The sequence below is a fragment of the Bos taurus genome, chromosome 7 (genome assembly GCF_002263795.3).
Source record: "Bos taurus isolate L1 Dominette 01449 registration number 42190680 breed Hereford chromosome 7, ARS-UCD2.0, whole genome shotgun sequence".
NCBI lineage: Eukaryota > Metazoa > Chordata > Mammalia > Artiodactyla > Bovidae > Bos > Bos taurus.
In genome coordinates this window covers 9,429,880-9,455,296 of record NC_037334.1, presented here as the reverse complement: position 1 = coordinate 9,455,296, position 25,417 = coordinate 9,429,880, and the positions used below count along the sequence as shown (strand labels likewise).

General features: G+C 37.8%; 2 protein-coding genes across 2 annotated transcripts; both read left to right on the top strand.

Moving 5' to 3' along the window:
- The first annotated feature begins 646 nt into the window (after positions 1-646).
- Positions 647-1,579, top strand: OR7A87 (olfactory receptor family 7 subfamily A member 87). The gene has a single exon (NM_001390828.1). It carries the CDS (start codon positions 647-649, stop codon positions 1,577-1,579), a length of 933 nt encoding a protein of 310 aa, NP_001377757.1.
- An 11,254-nt stretch (positions 1,580-12,833) lies between these two features.
- Positions 12,834-15,030, top strand: OR7A89 (olfactory receptor family 7 subfamily A member 89). Its single transcript, XM_010806665.3, has 2 exons — positions 12,834-12,845; positions 14,056-15,030. The coding sequence occupies exon 2, from the start codon at positions 14,071-14,073 to the stop codon at positions 15,028-15,030; it is 960 nt and encodes a 319-aa protein (XP_010804967.2). The 5' UTR covers positions 12,834-12,845; positions 14,056-14,070.
- Positions 15,031-25,417: the final 10,387 nt, after the last annotated feature.

The window sequence follows — 25,417 nt, the reverse complement described above, 5'->3', positions numbered from 1 at the left end:
CGTTCCAAATTCTCTGACACTCGCATCACTCTCCATCTTGCACATCCCCCTGGACACAGTGGCTTACTTTTTAACCTTGATTTTCTGAAACAACTGCTTTTCAGGTCCTTTGCCCTGGCTTTTCACTCTGACCAGCACACGCTTCAACCAGATAACCTCATGTCTCCCACCCTCTTTTCCATGAGGTCTCCAATCAAATACTTTCCAGTCTAACTCAATGACTGAGTAAAAAATAATACACCTTTAACTATTCTGTTATACCTGATTTCTTTTTGTTTATTTCATCTGTCACCATCTGAAAATTTCTAGGATTTTTTTCATTATATTTTTTCTCCATTATTGAAGAACTGTAGAGACTAGTTGTACTTTTTGCGTAGATATTGGTCAGACCTCAACTGACATTCCTCAAATGTGTCACAGTAACTTCTTATTAAAAGTGTAGAATACCTGACCACCTGGACAAAAGGCTGGATGCACAATAAGAAGGCACAAGAGCATGCCTTGAAGGGGAAAGTTCCATACCAAATTATGGATACTGACTTCTAATGCAAAGTATATATTGTAGAATTCAATTAGGTTTCCAATCGCAATTTTTGAGAAACTTAGTCATGTTAATTTTTTTTTTCCTGGTAGCCATCTCCACCACATGGAACCAGGGAATGATACACAAATTTCAGAATTTCTTCTTCTGGGATTATCAAATGAACCAGAACTGCAGCCTCTCATATATGGGCTTTTCCTCTCCACGTACCTGACCACTGTGTTCGGAAACCTGCTCATCATCCTGGCTGTCAGCTTAGATCCCCATCTCCACACTCCCATGTACTTCTTCCTCTCCAACCTGTCCTTTGTAGACATCTGTTTCATCTCCACCACCATCCCAAAGATGCTGAATAATATACAGACACAGAGCAAAGTTATAACTTATGAAGGCTGCATCACCCAGATATACTTCTTCCTATTCTTTGCTGCACTGGAAAACTTCCTCCTGACTGTGATGGCCTATGATCGCTTCATGGCCATCTGTCAGCCTCTCCACTACATGGTCATCATGAATTCCCGGCTTTGTGGACTGCTGGTGCTGGTGTCCTGGGTGATGAGTGCCCTGAATTCCTTAAGCCAAAGCTTAATTATGTTGTGGCTGTCCTTCTGTACAGACGTGGAAATCCCCCATTTTTTCTGTGAAATTAATCAAGTGGTTCGACTTGCCTGTTCTGACACATTTCTGAATGACATGGTGATGTATTTTGCAACTGGGATGTTGGGTGGTGCTTCCCTCACTGGTATTCTTTACTCATACTCTAAGATAGTTTCTTCCATACGAGGAATGTCATCAGCCCATGGGAAGTATAAAGCATTTTCTACCTGTGCATCTCATCTCTCAATTGTTTCCTTATTTTATTGTACTATCTTAGGAGTGTACCTTAGCTCCACAGGTACCTACAGCTCACACTCAAGTGCAATTGCCTCAGTGATGTACACAGTGGTCACACCCATGCTGAACCCCTTCATCTACAGTCTCAGAAATAAAGACATAAAGAGGGCTTTGAAAAGAATCACTGGAATGTCAGTTATATAAAGTCCAATTGTCCTGGAGCTGAAGAAATACTCGTGATTGTAGGGCTCAAAACTTCAGAAGCAAAAAGTGCTATTCTTTTTTTTTTTTAATCTATTTGAGTGAAGTATAGTTGATTTACAATGTAATATCATTTTTTCTACTGTACTGCAAAGTGATTGTTTTACATATATATATATATATATATACACACACATATATATATACACACACACACACATTATTTTTCATATTCTTTTGCATCATGGTTTTGTCATAGGTTATTGAATATATATATATATATATATGTATGTATGTATGTATATTCCATGTCTTGGCTATTGTAAATAGTGCTGCAATGACTGTTGGGTTGCATATATCTTTTCAAATTACATTATTCCTTGAATATATGTGTAGAAGTAGAATTGCTGGATCATATGTCAATTCTATTTTTACTGTTTTGAGGACCCTCCATACTGTTTTCCATAGTGACTCCAATAATTTACATGCCCATCAACAGTGCAGGAGGGTCCCCTTTTGTCCACACCCTCTCCAGTATTTTTTTCCAGTACTTTTTATTGGTAGACTGTTTAATGATGCCCATTCTGTCAGTGTAAAGTGGTAGCTCACTGTTTTGATTGTTGAAGTAGAACTTTCTCCTCCTATTTATTTACTTGAATGCCCATTTCTTTGAATTCAACTCCTCTATACAATTTGTCATTCACTTTATTAAGCTTCTACTCTGTATGTTATATAGACATTTTCCCCTTTGTTCATATTCACACATGCCCAAAGTTTTTCCCAAGTTTAGATCAGAAATGTTTGAAAATTTCCCATTATCTTGCATGGGACAACTTTGATTTCTTAAAAATAATTTCTTCTCAAAGACTTGTTTTGGTGGACTTGTGGACACAGTGCAAGAGGGAGGGTGTGGGACGAATCAAGAAAGCAGCATCAACATATACACACTATTGTGTGTAAAATAGATAGTTAATGAGAAGTTGCTATATAACATAGGGAGTCCAGCCTGGCACTCTGTGATGACCTAGAGGAATGGGATGGGGTGAGGGAAGGAGACTGCAGAGAGATGGGACAACATAACTGCAGATTTAAAGTACACAATTTGATGAATTATAAGAGTTATAAAAAAAAAAAAACTAAGAGAATGTACTGCGTATTTCCATTTGTACATAATTATACAGTGCACATATATTTAAGTGCTTTGCATGTAATTGTGAAAACTTTAAACTCCCTGGGGCTCAATTTCTTTATTTCTCAAGTTAATGTGGAATACTAAATAAACTTCATACGAATGCTGTAAGAAATAAATAAAATGTGTGGAAGTTCATATTTTGTGCAAATAAAATATTTTTGTGTTTATATGAGTGTGTTTCACACAGTTTTCCTTGAAACTGGCATAATCATAAACACATATGTACACATACAAACACAATTAGGATTCAATCTTTTATGGTAATAGGAAACTTGACAGAATGTTGGAAAGGATAGATATGAAAATAATGAATATCTGAATTACCAAGAAGCATAAAGATGTAGAAATATAAGCACCAAAATTTAAAGTCAAATGGGTAACTTCATTTTCACAGTAGATTACTTATCCTATCTTAAAGTTATGAAGACATCATAGTCAGGCAAATTTAATATTTATGCAATGAAGAATTCACTAATAGCACCAATACATTTAATTTGATTTCAATTTTTTTTCTACTTAATGTGGATTTTCAACATAAAATGCCCTTACCCAAGGTAAGCCAATGAAGAGGCTTAAAGTTAATTATACCAAGCAAATTTTATTGAAAAAAATGTCTATATTATGAGAAAGAAGATTGAAGCTGGAGGAATCAAGCTTCCTGACTTCAGGTTATTCTACAAAGCTACAGTCATCAAGACACTGTGGTATTGGCTTAAAAAAGAAATATAGACCAATGTAACAAGATAGAAAGCCCAGAAATAAACCCAGGCATCTATGGGTACCTTATTTTTGACAAAGGAGGCAAGAATACACAATGGGGCAAAGACAGCCTCTTCAATAAATCGTGCTGGAAAAACTGGACAGCTACATGCAAAAGAATGAAATTAGAACAACTCCTAACACCATACACAAAAATAAACTCAAAATGGATTACATACCTAAATTTAAGACAAGAAACTATAAAACCCTTAGAGGAAAACATAGGCATAACACTCAATGACATAAATCAAAGCAAGATCCTCTATGACCCCCCTCTTAGAATAACAGAAATAAAAACAAAAGTAAACAAGTGGGATTAAACTTAAAAGCTTTTGCACAGCAAAGGAAACTATAAGCAAAGTGAAAAGGAAACCCTCAGAATGGGAGAAAATAACAGCAAATGAAACAACTTACGAAAGATTAATTTCAAAAGTATACAAGCAGCTCATACAACTCAATATCAGAAAAACAAACAACCCAATCAAAAAGTGGGACAAATACATAAACAAACATTTCTCCAAAGAAGACATTCAGATGGCTAACAAACATATGAAAAGATGCTCAACATCACTCATTATTTTAAAAATGCAAATCAAAACTACAATGAGATATCACCTCACACTGGTCAGAATGGCCCTCATCAAAAAGTCTACAATAAATACTGGAGAGGGTGTAGAGAAAAGGGAACGCTCTTGCACTGTTGGTGGGAATGTAAATTGATACAGTCACTATGGAAGATGGTATGGAGATTCCTTAAAAATCCAGGAATAAAACTACCATATGACCCAGCAATTCCACTCCTTGACATATACCCTGAGGAAACCAAAATTGAAAGAGACACATGTTTCCCATTGCTCACTGCAGCACTATTTACAATAGCCAGAACATGGAAGCAATCTAGATGTCCATCAACAGATGAATGGATAAAGAAGTTCTGGTATATATACACAATAGAATACTACTCAGCCATAAAAAGGAACATATTTAAGTCAGTTCTAATGAGTTGGATGAACCTAGAACCTATTATGCAGAGTGAAGCGAGTCAGAAAGAGAAAGATAAATACTATATTCTAACACATATATACAGAATCTAGGAAAATGGCACTGAAGAATTTATTTACAAGGCAACATTGGAGAAACAGACATAGAGAATAGACTTATGGAAATGGGGCAAGGGGAGCAGAGGGTGAGATGTATAGAAAAAGTAACATTGAAACTTACATTACAATATTTAAAAAGTCTATATTATGTTCCTACTGCTATTATAAAATACTCCAACTTTAGTTGCTTAAAGTAAACAAATACATAATCTTACAATTCTAGATATCAGAAGCTTGAAATGAGTCTTATTGGGCTAATATTAAATGTTTGGGGACATGGTTCAAGATGGTAGCATAGGTAGATTCTAAACTCACCACAACCCACGAACACACCAAATCAACAGCTGTATGTGGATCAATTTCTTCTGAAAAAGACCCAAAACCTAGGTGAATATTTCCTCCATAGCAAAGACTTATAAGATCACATAAAAATGGCAGGAGAAGCAGAGATGCGGTCTCTTCAAATACCCAACTTCTGGTGTTGGTAATACACCAGTGGGCAGGATCTCGCATTTTCACTAAGGAAAATGGGTTTGTACCTTCCATCATGTACACGAGCCCTTGGGATCAACACCAGAGAGATAAGTTGCCAAAGTGCAAGGATCTAAACACCAATGGGGCTGCTGTGCAGGTGACCCTAAAGTCGGTAGGGAAGGGAAAGTCTCCTCTGAAAGAGCTTCTGCACGTTCACTGATCCCAGGATCCAGCACAAAAGCAGCAGTTTGAAAAGCACCTGCTGCATGCATGATAAGTGGCTGCAGTCGCGTTCAACTCTTTGCTACCCTATGGACTGTAGCCCGCCAGACTCCTTTGTCCTTGGAATTCTCCAGGCAACGATACTGGAATGGGTTGCCATGCCCTCCTCCAAGGGATCTTCCTGAACTGGGGATTGAATCTCTTATGTCTCCTGCACTGGCGGGTGGATTCTTTACTAGCACCACCTGAAAAGCACCCAGAAGGTGTATAAAGGAGATTCATTAGTTAATTAAAGCATCTGCTGGAAGTTCAGGGGCTTGAAATGTTCTCCGGGAACAAAGGCACTGGCACACATCATGTGTGCGCTCTCAATCCACCATGCTAGCTTATCACTGGCAGGTGCCGCTATTGCACTCCCTCTACCTTACTAGCTAGTGTCCATGGAATGCCCTATCTTCATGTTTTTCCTTCACCTTGTGAAGCCAGCAGGTTTTCCTGGAATTTGCACTTTCTTTGCCACACTACAACCAGAGAGCTTGTCCCAACACTCTCCCATACCCATTCTATGGTCAGCGGGTTTGCCCCACCCATGCGTCTCCCACAGCCACACTGCCTTTGGAGGGCTCATTCGCCCATGGATACCCACATACCTGCTGCAACCAGTGGGCTAAACCTGGCTTCAGGCACTCCTGCAGCCCTGCTAAAGCCAGAAGTCTTGCCCTGCACCATGATCTTCCTAGGCCCTGATATAGGTAAGGCTTCCCTTGGTCCAGGCTCCTTTGAGAGCCTCACTGAAACCAGAGAGTTTGCCCCACTCACGTGGTCATCCATGACCCTGCCTCAGTTGAACTTGCCGTATACTCCTGCCCCTCCACCTACAGCTGGTGAGTTTCTGCCAGACCTAGTCACCCCTACAGTCCAACTGCACACTGCTGGCACACACACTATACACAGGAGATGCCATTTGAACACCTGACATTATCCACAGGTGGCCTGTGTTTAGGGGTCCTAAATCCTCACTCAATCGTGTCCTACTCTTTGCCACCCCATGGATCGTAGCCTGCCAAGCTGCTCTGTCCATGGGATTCTCCAGGCAAGAATACTGGAGTGGGTAGCCATTTCCGTCTCCAGGGGATCCTCCTGACCCAGGGATCAAATCCAGGTCTCCTGCATCGGCAGAAAGATTCTTTACCTTCTGAGCCACCAGAGAAGCTCAATCACAACTAACTTTTATCTTAAATTAACTGTTTAGCAGCCCTGGTAAATCTGAAATATGAATCTTCCCTTGTGACAAAAAATATCATATTTAAAGTTAACTGGGATTGAGATGTGGAAATATTTTGGAGGTCCTTATTCTGCCTACTACAAAATCTTTTTCAAAGGCATATCATTTTGTGTCATTCAAGAACCTGTGGCGGATTCATTTTGATATTTGGCAAAACTAATACAATTATGTAAAGTTTAAAAATAAAATAAAATTTAAAAAAAGAACCCTTATATAAAAGAAACCAACAGAATTTACCACAGCCTCTGGAATGAGTGAATAAGTTATTCCTTCAAAATTACATGCGAAGTCAGTTTTTGGTGCAGAAGAACTAAAACTGTCTACAACTGACTGTATCACAGGCTTACAGTCTTTCTACTCAAAGGGTGATCCACAGACCAGGACCACCAGCATCAAACTCATCCAGGAGCTTGCTAGATATTCAGAGTCTCTGGGCACACCAGGACCTGCTGAGTCAGATTCTGCATTTATAGTAGGATTGTTGTTGACTCCCAGATAAATTGAAGTTAAAGAAGAGCTTTCTGGAGTAAATGTTTCAACCTTTTACTGTTGATATTTGGGGCAGGATGATGCTATTCTAGGGGTTCTTTCCCATGGATTTTAGATATTTAGCAGCATCATTTCAGACATCATCGTATATCCTAGGGGGACAGTCCTTTCTGGTTAAGAACCACTAGCCTAGAGTTTGAAAGATAGAAGCATCCTGACATGTTTATAGTCAAGGCATATCACATACTCAGATATTAACTTTGGCCAGATCACTAAACCCCTCCAAGCCTCCTTTCTGCAGTTGATAATGGAATTCTTAATGTACTTCCTCATAGATAAAACATTTATAAATATTAAACATATATAAAACATTTATAAATATTAAATTAAAAAATCTGTAAAGCTAAGGCTTTAGTAAAAAAAGAAAAAAAGATCTAAATATATTTCAGATCACTAGCAAGTATTTTATGAAACTGAAAATGTTAGTCACTCAGTCATGTTCAACTTTATGTGACTCCATGGACTGTAGCCCACGAAGCTCTCCTCCCCATGGAATTTTTCAGGCAAGAATATTGGACTGGGTTGTCATTCCCTTCTCCAGGGGATCTTCCCAACCCAGAGATCGAACCAGGGCCTCCCATATTGCAGGTGGATATTTTACCGTCTGAGCCACCAAATATTTTATACTGTAGAACTAAATGATAGCTGAAAACTAGAGATGTAAGTATGAAATTCCTAACTGATACAGCAAAAGTGTTACGAAGACAATATATGCAGAGCCCATGTTTTATTATCAAAATAATTCAGTATCTCCCCTCTACACACACACACACACACACACACACACACAACCCTTGCTGAAAGTGTAGAAATTTTCTGGAGATTCAGGAGGTAAGTCCCTACCACAAGACAATGCTTTAAAGATACAAGAGACCTAATCCAGATGGGTTCTTCAGTCTTACACGTGGAGAAAACTTGAGACAAGGAACTGGGAGATTTAGAAATCTCAAAAGGCGGCAATTTCATGGAGGAGTGAAAAAAGGAAAACAAAATTGGATTCTCATGACTTCTACCATGGTCTCTTGTGAACAGAGGATCATTAAGAAAAATTTCCTTCCTTCCAGAACAGTTTTCCACAAGGGAAATGTGTGTTTAAAGGTTGAAATAACTAGAGAGAAATGAGCAGATATAGGGCATAATAAATATCTCCACTCTATAGACTCTTGGTGTTTATAGACTTGGACCAGAAGGGACCTTTCTTTTCCTTTGTTTATTTGGAGTCCTAATTCTGGCTGCGGGACTGTAGCTTCACTCCTTCCTACTGTCTTGTCTGGGGAGAGAGCCTTGGTCTCCATCATCTACCCTCCAGGGAAAAATTCAGACTCCCTGTTGGAGAATGACCTCTCAGAGTTAACATCCAGGTGAGTCCAACAGCCCAGGATACAGTGCATGGGAAGGTCAGAGACAAAGGAAGCCAATCCAACTCAGCCCAGAGAAAAGCAAAAAGCTGTGTCTCTTTGCTTGATTAATTAATTGATGTATCTAGTTTGGTTGTTACATAATATTTCACAATGTGACTGTGATACTTATACTTCTGATGTCTTTCATATTCTTTACCATTAAATTGCTACTATGTCAATGCTAGAAAAAATATGTTGAGATTGTTAAATTTGAATCATGGTTCCTATAAAAGACAATCCCTCCACCCCACTCAGGGGACACACTGAGCAATGTCCAGGGACATTTTTGTCATGCTGGAGAGGGGTGGGTGGACACCATGGATACTGTAAACATCCTTAAATGCACAGGACAGAGCACATAAGAGATAATGATCTGGCCTAGAAAATTCACAGTGCTGAGACTGAGAATCCCTGGGATAAGAATATCTGTATTTGTAATATTTATTGCTGTCTTCAGGTTGTTTTTCAATCTTGTAATCCTTTGTGTTTCTGCCAGCAAAACTAGAGTACTGCTTTTGCTACCAGTTGAAAAGTTCAAACCTGAATCACCATGACAGTTCTTTTTACCAGGCTGATGAGTGTGAGACATTTCTTGTTTTCTTAAACTACTGCACAGTTTCAGCAAAATTTACATATATTGAATATCATTATTGTTTGCTTATTATTACCGTTTGCCCATATATTACTTGCCCATTTTTCTAGTACTTTCAGCATTCCAAATGATCTCGACTGATAATTCTTGCTCAGTGGAATTTTGGAGGGAATATACCTCATCATTTTTTTTTTTTTTTTGATGATGCCTGAGATAGGAGACCAATTTCATATTCTTCCAGATAGACAGACATTTACTCCAGGTTTTATTTAACAACCTAACTTTTTTCTACTAAATTGAAATATAATCTGGCCATATGGTAAATGTCCATATACAATGAGGTCTAAAAAAGTAAAATTAAATACTGTTCCCTCAGCTTTTCAATAAGTATATTGTCAGAATTTTAATTCTTAGATCTTTGCCATTTTACTCTTTAATGAGAGAATCATGTTGATGTGATTAAAATTTTACTCCTCAAGGTATAATTTCAGAAATAAGTCATAATTTTTTGGTGTGGTTTTATTTATTTTTTTCATTTTTTTAATTTTAATTGGAGGCTAATTACTCTACAATATTGTATTATGTCATTAAATATAATTATTTTAATCCACTAGACGATTTTATTTTCCTTATTTTTTTATTTTATTTATGAATTTTCTTTTCTATACTTTTTTCTATACAAATGCACACATTTTGAATCAACGAAAATGAAGAAACTATGGGGTCTCTTTTCTGGATTGTAAACCATAATGGAAAGGCCTAATTCAATAAAATAAATGTATGAATCATAAATAAATCATTTAAATATATGAATTTTCACAGCCTGAAGGACTTCATGGAATATAACTTGGTAGGACTTTATGGAATATGACCTGGGAGGACTTTGAATGCTAAACAAGGAGGGTGGTGGGAATTGCCTTTTATAGGAACCATAGTTTAAATTTAACAATCTCAACATATTTTTTTCTATCATTGACCTAGTAGCAATTTAATGATAAAGAATATGAAAGACAGTCAAAATTGTAAGTAGCACAGTCACATTGTAAAATATTATGTAACAACCAAAATAGATACATTAATTAATTACTCAAGCAAAGAAACATATGTCTAGAGAATATCCATTGGATGTGCCAAAAAAGAGATCAAAAACCAAAGCTCAATAATAGCAGAAAATAATAATCCAAAGAAAAATGAGATAAGGACCAGCACATCCACTATTGCACTATATTAAACATTTGTGGTCAAATGAGCATGGATATGTACAGGAAAAACAGATCAGGAGGACAAGGTAGATATCACTGTGAGGCAAGTGGAATGATAAAGGTTCAGTCAGTGTGTGGTCCCTAGAGTCTGAAGTCACTTCAGAATCCACAAGGCTGCTTATTCTTTCTGAAACCTTACTCTTCTATTGGGCCCCTCATTCATGTTGTTTACCTCACATTACCAGGATTTCCCTTTTTAAACTAGTCTTGCCTTTACTGAGGTAGATTCTTGAGATTTAGACTATATATAAAATCTATGCCTTTATTTTATGGTCCAGCATGCTTGCACATAGAAACAAAGAAATACAAGCATATGCACACTCTTGCATGACTGAACAAAGAGAACTATGCATCAACTTTGCATGTTACCCTTACTATGTATTTGTGATGGTCTCTGAGTTTTTCTTTTGTAACTTATTGGTATTACTCTATTTAATTCTTAATATCATAGTCTGAAACCCTAATAGGTCTCAATCTCAGAATATGGACATTTCTCTGACATATCCTCCTTGCTTGCATTAGTACAATTGACCCTCTGTATCTGCAGCTTCCACATCTGTTGGTTTGCCCATTTGCAAATCAAAGCTATCCAGAAAATGTCATCAAGTTCCCGAAAGGAAAATTTGAATATGCTATGCACCAGCAACTATTTACAGGACATTTCTCTGTTATTAGGTATTATAAGCAATCTAGAGATGATTTAAAATATAGTACACTCACCCGTGGTGGATTCATGTTGATGTGTGACAGAACCAATACAATATTGTAAAGTAAAAAAAATTAAAAAATACCATTCTCCCAAATCATGCCACCCTCTCCCTCTTCCACAGAGTCCAAAAGACTGTTCCATACATCTGTGTCTCTTTTGCTGTCTCGCATACAGGGCTATCGTGATGTGTGGCAAAACCAATACAATATTGTAAAGTAATTAACCTCCAATTAAAATAAATAAATTTATATTTTTTAAAAAATTTAAAAATAAATTTAAAAAAATAAAATAAAATACAGTACACCGAGGACATATGTAGGCTATGTGCAAGACTATACTACACCATTTTATATGAGACTTGCTCATCCTCAGATTTTGGTATATGCAGGAAGCCAATGCTCCATGGATACAGAGGGACACACTTCTGTGCTTTCTTTCATCATTGTCAAATTTTCTGAAAATAATTTCTCTCACTCTTTCTTGCAATATATGTATTTATTCAGTTACTTTTCCAATCTGATATGGGAGAATGGTGAGTAAGTATAGCATTCCTATGTGCCTTTGGGCACTCACAGTCTGGTGATGGATAAAAAATATGGACATATATAAAATTTTCAAAATGATAACCCTTCTATCAAAATTAAGTGCACAAAGTGTCTTTTTTCTGTGAAAATATTAAGAGGAAAATAAAGCTTCATAAAATAGATAAGTCTTGGCAGTCATAAAGTGTAGATGAAGATTTGGATATGAAAAGGAGGTGAAAATTTCTAAATAGACCTGTGGTGAGACTCCAAGAAGAGAGAAACAGGTGTGTAAAGCACTGAGCATCAAACCTCCAGGGTCAGGTGAAGCAGTCAGTCAGGTTCAGTGTCCGCGAGATCCATGTGGATGAGGGCAGGACAGTGTGAAGGTGAAGCTGGCCGACAGGTCTCAGAGACTCAGGCTTCATGTTTGAGGCTAAGGGACTTTGTCTTCATTCTCCATTGAAATGTCACAAAGGGGAGAGGAAGTTTGAGGATCAACTTTGCAATATAGAAAATTTATCTGGATCAAAGTGAATATAGGGCTAGAGGGGTGCCAGTCAGTGACAGATGGAAGAGACAACAATGAATAGAAAAAAAAAAAAACCTGTGAAATTGAGGACCAATAAGTGAAGAAACAGACATTAGAGGAGTAGAAAAAATCTGCCTCATTTTAGCCTAAGTGTTAACCATTCCTTTACCAACAGGAAATATTAATCTGTCAACTACCTTAGGATGATTGATACTGTTCCCCCCACTATTTGAATGATGATATTAACATTTTGAAAGGTTAGGTTGGCTCTCCAGCTTTAAAAAACTAAGGTGTGGTAGATTTGAAATTCAAGTCCAGATTTCCTAATTCAAGTTTTGCATTTTATATCATTAAGAAAAGTCTGCTCTTATGATCCTTTGTATTTCAGCAGTATCAGTTGTAATTTCTCCTTTTTCATTTTTAATATTATTTTTGAGTCCTTTTGCTTTTTTCTTGAGGAGTCCAGTAAAAGGTTTATCAATTTTATTTATCATCTCAAACTTTTCATTTTATTGATTTTTGCTATTGCTTGTATCAATTCTATTTTGTATTTTCTGCTCTGATCTTTATGGTTTCATTCCTTCTACCTAAGGATTTTGTTTGTTCTTCATTCTCTAGTTGCTTTAGGTGTAAGTTTAGATTGTTTATTTAAAACTTTTCTTGTTTCTTGAGGTGTGACTGAATTACTATAAACTTCCTTCTTAGAACTGCTTTTGGTGCATCTTATAGGTTTTGGGTCTTTGTGTTTTTGTTGTCATTTGAATCTATGTATTTTTTTTAATTTCCTCTTTGATTTCTTTAGTGATCTCTAGGTTATTCAGTAGCATGTTGTTTAGGTGCCGTGCATTTTTCTTACAGTTCTTTTTCCTCTGATTGATATCTGATCTCATAGAGTTGTGGTCAGAAAAAGTGTTTGATATAATTTTAATTTTCTTAAATTTTCCGAGGCTTGATAGATGTCATCTATCTTGGAGAATATTTCATGTGCACTTGAGAAGAAAGTGTATTCTGCTGCTTTGGAGTGGAAATCTCTAAATTTCTAATTTGTTCCCTATAACTGCTCACAGTAGTCTTTCATGATCCTTTGTATTTCTCTGGTATCAGTTGTAACAACACTGCTTTCATTTCTGATTTGTATTTATAAGTGTGCTGGCCATTCTGCTGCTGGCATACACTTCCACACACAACCTTGCGCATCTGTCCTATTCTTACTTGAAGTCACTGTTCAAATGTCAACTTGTTTGCCAGTCTTGCCACAACACTCATGAAAAATAGAATGCACTATTCCCTCTCACGTTCATATTTGTTTTCCGTTTTGTCATATCTTTAGTCCGCATTTGAAGTTGTATAGAATTTTATTATTTCCTTATATACTTTTTCTCTATCAATGAATTGCAAGGATTTGTGTGCTTCAGCATCCATTATTCATAGTCTAGTTAGTGCCTAAAATGTGGCCAGACTTCGCTGTACATTCCTTACATTTATGAAGAATTTCTCATTAAAAGTTTAAAATTCTTGTCCCATTAGAGAAAAAGCTGATTGGGACAGAAATTCCATATCATAAGTGACACAGAATATCCCAAACCAGGACTGTGTAACAACCTGGAGTTGTGGGATGGGGAGGGAAGTGGGAGAGAGGTTCAAGAGGGAGAGAACGTAGGTATACCATGGTGATGTTTGGCAGAAATCAACACAATATTGTAAAGCAATTATCATTCAATCAAAAATAAATAAATTTAATTATAAAAAAAAGAAAGCCAGATCCATACAATGAAGATAAAAATTAATGTATTGGCTGAAAAGTATATACAGTAGCATTTAGAATATGTGACTAATGTAAGTTCATGTGAATATTAATCATATTATTTGCTTCTCTCTTCAGAGTCACAGCCAGCATATGGAAGCAAGAAATAAAACAAGAATTTCAGAATTTTTGCTTCTGGGATTTTCAGAGGAACCAGAAATACAGCCCCTCATATTTGGACTTTTTCTCTCCATGTACCTGATCACTGTGTTTGGAAACCTGCTCATCATCCTGGCTGTCAGCTCAGACTCCCACTTCCACACCCCCATGTACTTCTTCCTCTCCAACTTGTCCTTTGTAGACATATGCTTCACCTCCACCACCATCCCAAAGATGCTGTGGAACATCCAGGCACAGAACAAAGCCATAACCTATGAAGGCTGCATTATCCAGATGTATTTTTTCATACTTTTTGTATGTTTGGATGACTTCCTCCTGACTGTGATGGCCTATGACCGCTTTGTGGCCATCTGCCATCCCCTGCACTACACGGTCATGATGAACTCCCAGCTCTGTGGACTGCTCATGCTGGTGTCCTGGGTGATGAGTGCTCTGAATTCCTTGATACAAAGTTTGATGGTATTGCAGCTGTCCTTCTGTACAGACTTGGAAATTCCCCACTTTTTCTGTGAAATTAATCAGATGGTCCGACTTGCCTGTTCTGACACATTTTTTAATGACATGTTGTTTTATTTTGCAGCTGGGATGTTTGGTTTTTTAACCCTCACTGGGATTCTTTATTCATATTCTAAGATAGTTTCCTCCATAAGAGGAATCTCATCAGCTCAAGGGAAGTATAAAGCATTTTCCACCTGTGCATCTCATCTTTCAATGGTCTGCTTATTTTATTGTACAAGCCTAGGAGTGTACCTTAGCTCTGCTGCTACCCAAAGCTCACACTCAAGTGCAACAGCCTCAGTGATGTACACTGTGATCACACCCATGCTGAACCCCTTCATCTATAGTCTGAGGAACAAAGATATAAAGAGAGCTCTGGAAAGAATCCTTGAAATGGCAGCTACAAAAGGTCCAACTGTTTGGAGGCTGAAGTAGTATGTGATTTCAGAACTGAAATAAAGGGAGCCAGAAATTGTTATTTTTTATCAGATTGTAGAAGGAGAACTTCCTCTTTTTCTCTGTTTCCTGGAATTTCCATTTGTATGAATTCAACTCCTCTACACAATTTATGTAACTCACTTTATTGAGCTTTATTGTGAATAATACCTTTAATTTTGATAGGGATTGCAATGGATCTGTAGAATGCTTCGGGTAGTATGAATATTTTAATAATATTAAGTCTTCTAAATCATGGACACTTGATAATCTTTTCATTTATTTGTCTTCTTCAATTTCTCTCATCAGTGTCTAACAGTTTTTAGTGTATATGTCTTTCAACTCCTTGATAAAATGTATTCCTAAATATTTATTTCTTTTGAATGTTATTAGATAAGTCCTGGGAGCTTATCTAGTAGCTGTGTCATACTGCAGCTAGCAGTATGCTTATTTGACATGATTGCCTTTGAAATAAATGACTCAAAAATCAAAAACTTAATTTTAAGCACTTTTATTACAATCAAAAAAGGTTAATGGTAATGCACTTATATTGCAAATATGCTACTGTCACTTATAAATGCTTTCTTGGTTTTATGTTATATCTAAAATGTTGTTGCTGTTGTTCAATTGCTAAGTCGTGTCCAACTCTGCGACCCCATGGACTGCAGCATGCCAGGCTTACCTGTCCTTCACTATCTTCTGGAGTTTGCTCAAACTCATGTCCATTGAGTCAGCGATACTATCTAACCATTTCATTCTCTGTCACCCCCTTCTCCTCTGGCCAGTATCAGGGTCTTTTCCAATGAGTCAGCTCTTCATGTCAGGTGGCCAAAATATTGGAACATTAACTTCAGCACAAGTCCTTCCAAAGAATATTCAGGGTTGATTTCCTTTACGGTTGACTGGTTTGATCTTCTTGCTGTCCAAGGAACTCTCAAGAGTCTTCTCCAGCACCATAGTTCAAAAGCATCAATCCTTTGGCATCCAGCCTTCTTTATGGTCCAACTCTCACATCTATACATGACTACTGGATAAACTATAGCTTTGACTATACCAACATAGTCACTGTAAAAATTATCAAATATATATCTCCCAGTTGTGACTACATGGAAAGATAAGTGGGATTAAATTGACCTAATAATGAAACGTTGCTGCTACCAGACATGAACAATGCCAGGATCCATGGCCTCCAGAGGAGTTGAATTCAATCTGGGACCAGAGACAAGGCTTAATTACTCAGAGTTGGTTTTTTTTTTTTTTTTCTGTAATAAAGTTTTATTAAAGTATAAAAGAGATAGAGAAAGTTTCTGACATAGACATCAGAAGGGGACAGAAAGTGCCCCGTTGCTAGTTTTTAGCAAGGAGTTGTATACCTATAAGCAAGCTACTAGAGAAAGGAAAGCCTCGAAACAGAGAGAGTTGCACCAGGCCCCTCATTTACAACATGCACTTTGAGATAGTATTCGCACAAGGTGAGTCATCCTGGGCTCACCCAGAATTTTTATTTTATTTTATTCATATCAATGAAACAATTCACATGAATCTTGAAGAAAGGCAGATTTCCAAACAAATACTTAGTGCATTAACGTAGCTTAAGAAATACATTTCCATGAGAAAAACACATTGGTCAGCTCAAGGTTTGAGATAAAGTTAAGTTCTGTTGCAACCAGGTGTCTCCATGGCAACACAGGATTAGAAGAGAAAAGAAAAAAAAAAAAATCTTCCACTTGCAGTTTATTTCCTCTTGCAGCTTGGGGATCTAGGACCTCCCTACTGAGACTACTCTCAATAAAAGCTTAGGGTCAGAGAAAACCATAAAAATGAGGAACTAAAATGTCAAACCAAGTATTTTGTTAATATGCATAATATTTCTTTATCATGCTCTACATTTATTTATTAAAGCATGAAACATTGATGACCACAGGTTAGGAGACACATTCATTGAGATGAAGGATTGGTTATCTTCCTTTTTCTGCTTGAACTGTTAATGCTACCTACAAATATAATATCTCCTATTGTTTTACAAAAACCCCCCATTTCCTGAGATTTGTCATAAATACAAAAGGGATGATGGATGAACAATATCAGTTCATCCATTTCCCATATTCTTCATGGTCAGGAGTCTCTTCATGCTTCATGATCAGAGGATGATCTGCAAGACAGCTTGATATCTTGCCCAGTCATGTGATTCAGGGCCACCAGTGTTTCTGCACAAACATGCATATCTGTCCACCTCTCCTTGTGACCTAGAAGGTAATCTCAAGGTAGTCACTTATTACTACAGTTGTCTGAAATAAATTGAATAACAGAATGACCATGGATGTTCTCTTCAAATGTCAGAACATATGCCAAAAATTAAAAGCTTCAAGTTATAATTGCCCTCAGCTCTGTTTATTTGAATTATTTTATCAGTTAATAATCCTGCATAACAAGCTATTTTATGTCAAGTTGAGATACCTTATTACCTTTTTTTTAGATGAACTTATTTGCTAGGGAGTTGTACTGACTTATTTGTGCTCCTTATAAAGGTGTAGTCTGTTGTCAGTCTCTACATTAAGTTTCTAAGCCTCATCCATGATGTTAGTAAGTCTGTGGTGCTTTTCTGTCTTCGATCAATGTATGATGAGCTTTCTGTATTTCTTTATCTAGGATAAACTTCTATTTGCAAAAAAAAAAAATGAGTTTATCATGTGAATTACTTAAATTTAATAACTGTTTCTACATCCCTAAATGAGGCTTGGCTTTCTTCCCATTTAGAAGACATTTCTTCCTCCCTGTTAAGGGAGAAACTACTGCCTATGTTCTAGACCAGCCCCTAGCCAAGGACCACCATTTAATTAAATTATCAGAGTATAATTACACACAATAAAATGTATATATACTAACACATATATATGGAATTTAGAAAGATGGTAACAATAACCCTGTGTACGAGACAACAAAAGAGACACTGATGTATAGAACAGTCTTATGGACTCTGTGGGAGAGGGAGAGGGTGGTAAGATTTGGGAGAATGGCATTGAAACATGTAAAATATCATGTATGAAACGAGTCGCCAGTCCAGGTTCAATGCATGATACTGGATGCTTGGGGCTAGTGTACTAGGACGACCCAGAGGGATGGTATGGGGAGGGAGGAGGGAGGAGGGAGGAGGGTTCAGGATGGGGAACACATGTATACCTGTGGCAAATCCATTTTGATATTTGGCAAAACTAATACAATTTTGTAAAGTTTAAAAAGAAAAAAAAAAGAATTAAAAAAAAAAAGAATAAAAAAAAAAGTGACTTTTCAGCCCAGTAAAAAAATAAAGTGTACAATTTGGTGAATTAAAGGACTTACACAAAAAAATAAGAGAACACATTGCATATTTCCATTTATGTGTAATTCAACAGTGCACATAGCTTTAAATGCTTTGTTATATAATTGTGAAAATTTTAAGCTTACTGAGGCTCAATTCCTTATTTATAAATTCAATTTGGAATATTAAATATAACTTCATATGGATACCCTGAGAAATAAATGAAACATGTGGAAATTCATTTTTATGCAAAGAAAATGTTTCAAAGGTAATGTGACAGTGTGTGTGTTTGCATACATCTTTCTTTAAAATAAGCACAATCATACAAATACATATAAACACAAAAACACAATTATGATTCCATCTTTTATGTTGAAAAGAAGCTTGAGAGAAAGTTGGAGAGAACAGAAATGAAAGTAATGAATATTTAAATTAACATGATATTAAAAATATTGATGTATAGGCCAAAAATTTAAAGTAAAATGGGTGACTCCATTTTCTTTTTTTTTTAATTTTATTTTATTTTTAAACTTTACATAATTGTATTAGTTTTGCCAAATATCAAAAAATGGATTACTTTTCCTTTCTTAAGTTCAATGGCATTATAGACAACATTTAGATTTATGCAATGAGGAATTCACTAATAGGCCAGAATATCTTCATATTGATTAAAAATTTGTTTCTCCTTGGTGTGAGTTTTTATCATAAAATGTTCTTATTACTCACAGTAGGCCAAGTAATGAATGGAAAGTCAATGGGGAACACATGTACATCCATGGCTGGTTCATGTGAATGTATGGCAAAAACCACACAATGTTGTAAAGTAATTAGCCTCCAATTAAAATAAATTTTAAAAAAATTTAGAGTCTTCCCAAGTAGCCCTAGGGGCAAAGAATCTGCCTGTCAAAGTAGGAGGTACAAGAGACTTGAGTTTGATCCCTGGGTTGGGAAGATACTCTGGAGGAGGAAATGGCAATCCACTCCAGTATTCTTGCCTGGAGAATTCCATGGACAGAGGAACCTGGCAGGCTACAGTCCATGGGTGGCAGAATCGGACACAACTGAGCATACATACATTGCAACTACATTATATAGAATAAATGTCTATAACAGTTTCCTATTGCTATTATATAAAAAAAATTCCAACTTCAGTTTCCTGAAAAAAAAAAAAAAAAGAAACAAATATATGCTTTTACAGTTCTAGATGTCAGAAGTTCAATTACTCCCAGGGACTAATGTCAAATTCTGGGGTTGTGGTTCAAGGTGGCAGAATAGGAAGATCCTACACTCACTCACCTCAAACCACAGATGCACCAAATCTCCAATTATGTATGGGTCAATTTTTTTCCAAAGTAAACCTGAAAACTATGGGAACATCTTCTCCATAACAAAGCTAATAAGGCTTCATCAAGATCGTAGGAGAAGCAGAGAAGTGGTCTCTTCAAAAACCCCACCCCTGCCATTGGTGACCTACAGGTGGGCAGGATCTCATGCTTACAGATATTTTCCTTGATGGACAATGGGTTTATACCTGGCATCAAGCATGCCCATTCTTGGGACCTACACCAAAAGGTCTCAAGTCACCAAAAAGCATGGCATTGGAAATCATTGGTGCTTCTTTCCAGGAAACCCCAAAGTCAGTATGGAAGGGAAAGTCTGTTCTTACACAGCTCATGTGCAGATTCACTTACCCCAGGAGGAGCATAAAAGCAGCAGTTTTAAAAAGCACCTAGAACATATATAAAGAAGATTCATTAGTTAATTAAGGCTTCTGCTTAGGGTGCAGGGGCTTATTGATATTTTCTCTGAGAACAGGGACATTGGAAGTGATCATTTTTTGTTCTCAATCCACCTTGTTAGTGTTGTCATTAGTGTGTGCCACTATTACATGAGCTCAATCTTCTAAGTGTCCACAAGAATGCCCAACAACCATGTGTTCCCTTCCCCTCTTGAGGCCAACAAGCTTTCTGGGAACTTGCATTCTCCTTGCCACATGGAAGTGGAGGGTTTGCCCCACACCCACACTATCCCATGCCCCTGCTATGTCCAGTGGGCTTTCCTCAACTATGGGCTCTCCCATGACCCTGTACCCTTATAAGGATTACTCACCAAGGCTACTCACATCCCCACTGCAGCCAGTGGGATTAACCTGATTCTCCTGCAGCCTAAATGAAGCCAGAATGCTTCTCTTGCACTTTTGGCCTTTCTAGGCCCTGATGCAGCTAAACTCTTGCCCTGATCTAGAATCCCTGGCAGCCTAACTGACACTAGAGAATTTGCCCCTCTCATGTGCTCATCTGCCTGCAATACAGGAGACCCCAGTTCGATTCCTGGGTCGGGAAGATTCCCTGGAGAAGGCATAGGCTACCCACTCCAATATTCTTGGGCTTCCCTTGTGGCTCATCTGGTAAAGAATCCGCCTGCAATGTGGGAGACCTGGGTTTGATCCCTGGGTTGGGAAGATTCCCTGGAGAAGGGAAAGGCTACCCACTCCAGTATTCTGGCCTGGAGAATTCCATGGACTGTACAGTCCATGGGGTCGCAAAGAGTTGGACATGATTGAGCAACTTTCACTCACTCATGTGCTCATCCAGGCTTCCCTGGTGGCTCAGATGGTAAAGAATTTTCCTGCAATGCAGGAGACTTATGTTTGATACCTGAGTGGGGAAGATCCCCTGGAGAAGGGAATGGTAACCCACTCCAGTATTTCTTGCCTGGAGCATCCCATGGACAGGAGCCTGGCAGGCTACAGTCTATGGGTTTGTAAAGAGTTGGGCATGATTGAATGACTAACACTACTACTGCTATGCACTTATCCATGGCCCTGATTCATGTGAGCTTGCCCTATGTTCCTACCCCTTCCCCCGTATTGCTGGTTCACTCACACCAGACCTAGACTCCCCTACAGCCCATTGTGTCCATCAGACGAACACAATACACACAAGAGATGCCCCTCAAGCACCCAGCACTTGTGGCCAGGCAACCACTGTTTGGAGGGCCACAGGACTGAAATAGTCAGAGAAACAGTTCTGAGCAGGCTACCACCCTCAAGGCACAACATACAAAGTTGCCTGAAACACTTTTCCAAGTCTTCCTTGAAAAAGGCCTATTCATTTGTGCTGGAGCTTTAGCCTGAGTTGCATGTTTCATATCTAAAGGCTATAGATATGAGACAAAGCTGGGGGATGGCATCTCAGTGCTCTTCTTTGGCCTCAATGTATCTCACAGGTACCCCCCAGAAGGAGTTTATACACTCATCTGGATCTCCAATTTTTGCAACTAGTCAAGAGAACACCTACTGTGCTTCATCAGTAGGCCAGCAGGGGTTTCCATCGTGTACCCACAGAACTGTAAATAATTGTAATATTTAAATAATTGCCACCTGACAATCTATCTTCCAACTAGTCTGAAACCATGTATTGACAGTGGTCCCTCCCTTTGGCACATATAGGGCTTGCTTGGAACCACCTCAAAAACTGGCACCAAATAGAAGTCACAGAACTGAAGGACAAAATAACTGAACTAAAAAATACACTAGAGAGGTTTAACAGCAGACCAAATGATACATAAGAACAGATCAGCAACTCGGAAGACAGGGTAGTGGAACTCAGCCAAACAGGACAGCTAAAAAGGAAGAGAAAAAATAAAATGAAGACAGTTTAGGACATACCTGAAGCAACATCAATTGGAATGATATGTGCATTACATGGATCCCAGAACAATAAGAGAGAGAGGGGGACAGAAAACTTATTTAAAGGAATAATTGCTGGAAATTATTCTAGCCTAGAGATGTTGAGAGACTGTGAAACAACTCAAATAGATCAAGAGCAAGACACATTATGATTAAAACAAAAAAAACTTAGCATAGAATTTTAAAAGCACCAAGGGAAAAGCAACTTACTACATACGAGGGCACTCCTAGTGTATTAACAGATTTCTCAAAAGAAATTTTGCAGGCCATAAGGGAGTCATGACCAAGAAAATTATGATGGTGTGATCACTCACCTAGTGCCAGAAATCCTGGAATGTGAAGTCAAGTGGGCCTTAGAAAGCATCACTACGAACAAAGCTAGTGGAGGTGATGGAATTCTAGTGGAGCTATTTAAAATCCTGAAAGATGATGCTGGGAAAGTGCTGCACTCAATATGCCAGCAAATTTGGAAAACTCAGCAGTGGCCACAGGACTGGAAAAGGTCAGTTTTCAATCCCAAAGAAAGGCAATGCCAAAGAATGCTCAAACTACTGCACAATTGTACTCATCTCACACGCTAGTAAAGTAATGCTCAAAATTCTCCAAGCCAGGCTTCAGCAATACGTGAACTGTGAACTTCCAGATGTTCAAGCTGGTTTTAGAAAAGGCAGAGGAACCAGAGATCAAATTGCCGACATCTGCTGGGTCATGGAAAAGGAAGGGAGTTCCAGGAAAACATCTACTTCTGCTTTATTGACTATGCCAAAGCCTTTGACTGTGTGGATCACAATAAACTGCGGAAAATTCTGAAAGTGATGGGAGTACCAGACCACCTGATCTGCCTCTTGAGAAACCTGTATGCAGGTCAGGAAGCAACAGTTGGAACTGGACATGGAACAACAGACTGGTTCCAAATAGGAAAAGGAGTACAGTACGTCAAGGCTGTATATTGTCACCCTGCTAATTTAACTTCTATGCAGAGTACATCATGAGAAATGCTGGGCTGGAGGAAGCACAAGCTGAAATCAAGATTGCCCAGGGGAAATATCAATAACTTCAGATATGCAGATGGCCCCACCCTTATGGCAGAAAGTGAAGAGGAACTAAAAAGCCTCTTGAGGAAAGTGAAAGAGGAGAGTGAAAAAGTTGGCTTAAAGCTCAACATTCAAAAGACTAAGATCAAGGCATCTGGTCCCATCACTTCATGGGAAATAGATGGGGGAACAGTGGAAACAGTGCCAGACTTTATTTTTTGGGGCTCCAAAATCACTGCAGATGGTGACTGCAGCCATGAAATTAAAAGACACTTACTCCTTGGAAGGAAAGTTATGACCAACCTAGATAGCCTATTAAAAAGCAGGGATATTACTTTGCCAACAAAGGTCTGACTAGTCAAGGCTATGGTTTTTCCTGTGGTCATGTATGGATGTGACATTTGGACTGTGAAGAAGGCTGAGCACCAAAGAATTGATGCTTTTGAACTGTGCTGTTGGAGAAGACTCTTGAGAGTCTCTGGGAATGCAAGAAGATCCAACCACTCCATTCTAAAGATCAATCCTGGCATTTCTTTGGAAGGAATGATGCTAAAGCTGAAACTCCAGTACTTTGGCCACCTCATGCGAAGAGTTGACTCATTGGAAAAGTCTCTGATGCTGGGAGGGATTGGGGGCAGGAGGAAAAGAGGACGACAGAGGATGAGAGGGCTGGATAGCATCACCGACTCGATGGACATGAGTTTGAGTGAACTCCAGGAGTTGGTGATGGACAGGGAGACCTGGCATGCTGGGATTCATAGGGTCGCAAAGAGTCGGACACAACTGAACGACTGAACTGAACTGAACTAAAGGGAGTCACATGATATACTCAAAGAGGTGAAAAGGAGAGAAAAAAAAGAAAGAAGCATAAAACTAAAAATACTCTACCCAGCAATGTTTTTATTCAGAATTGAAGAGTCAAAAGAATTTTAGAGATAAGTAAAAACTTGAAGAGTTCATCATCACTAGGCAGTCCTAACAAGAAATGGTAAAGGGACTTCTTTAAGCTGAAAAGAAAGATCAATATTAACAACAACTATGGCAACAAACATATGAAAGTATAGATCTCAATGGTAAAAGTAAATACATAATAAAAGTAATGGATTACTTACCAATAAACTAGTATGAAAGTTATAGATAAGTAGTAGAAATAATGGCAACTAAAACAATTAGTTAAAAACATACAAAATAAGACATGTAAAATGTGACACTGAAAACCACAACATGGGAGCAATTGAAAATATAGAGTTTTAGGAAAACATTCAAATTTAGACTGTTAGCAACATAAAATAAACTATTATAATTATCAGTTGATTTAAGTAAGCCTGATAATAAGAAGGGCACATGATTTAAATAGTTTTCTAAAAGAATATACAGAAGGAAACAGTGATACAAAATGATGTTTCAACATCACTATTTATTAGAGAAATACAAATCAAAACCACAATGAGATATCACCTCAGATGTGTTAGAATCTACCACTACTGCTACTACTACTGCTACTACAGTGGGTAGCCTTTCCCTTCTCTAGAGGATCTTCCCAACCCAGGAATCAAACCCAGATCCCTGGCATTGCAGGCAGATTCTTTACCAGCTGAGCCACCAGGGAAGCCATGTGTTAGAATAGCTACTATCAAAAAGACAAGAAATCACAAGTACTGATGAGGATGTACAGCAAAGGAGACCCTCATCCTCTGTTTTGGGGAATTCATCATATATAAGTGCAGCCACTATAAAAACTATGGATATCACTCAAAAAAAAAAAAAAATGTAAGTAGACCCACATAGTCCACTTTGAGTATTTTATTGGAAGAAAATAAAAATGTATTTGAAAAGATGTATACATCCCTATGTTCATTGCAACTTTATTTACCATAGGCAAGATATGGAAGCTACTTATCTATCAATACATTAATGGATAAAAATATATATGAGATACACACAGTGAAATACTACATGCACTCACACAAGGAAATACTACTCAGCTATGAAAAAGGAGCCATTGCCATTTGAGACAACATGGATGGACCTCATGAGTATTATGCCACATGAAATAAGTCAGGCAGAGAAAGACAGATACTGTATGGTTTCACTTATATGATTGCACTTATGTATGGAATTTAAAACAAACAAACAAACAAAAAACTCGTAGATACAGAGAAAATCTTGTTGGTTATCAGAGGATGAGTGAACTGGAGTGGGTGAACAAAATGGGTGAAGGGGGTCAACTGTAATGTGACAGATGTTATTCTGGGGGTTCTTTCCCATGGATTTTAGATGTTTAGCAGCATCATTTCAGACTTTATCTGACATTCAACGGGAAAACATTTCTAGTTGAGAACCACTGGTCTAGTTTGAAAACTA

Bases quoted from the DNA above. Each gene is read 5' to 3' on its own strand.
- OR7A89 (XM_010806665.3), top strand. From the start codon at position 14,071: ATGGAAGCAAGAAATAAAACAAGAATTTCAGAATTTTTGCTTCTGGGA.
- OR7A87 (NM_001390828.1), top strand. From the start codon at position 647: ATGGAACCAGGGAATGATACACAAATTTCAGAATTTCTTCTTCTGGGA.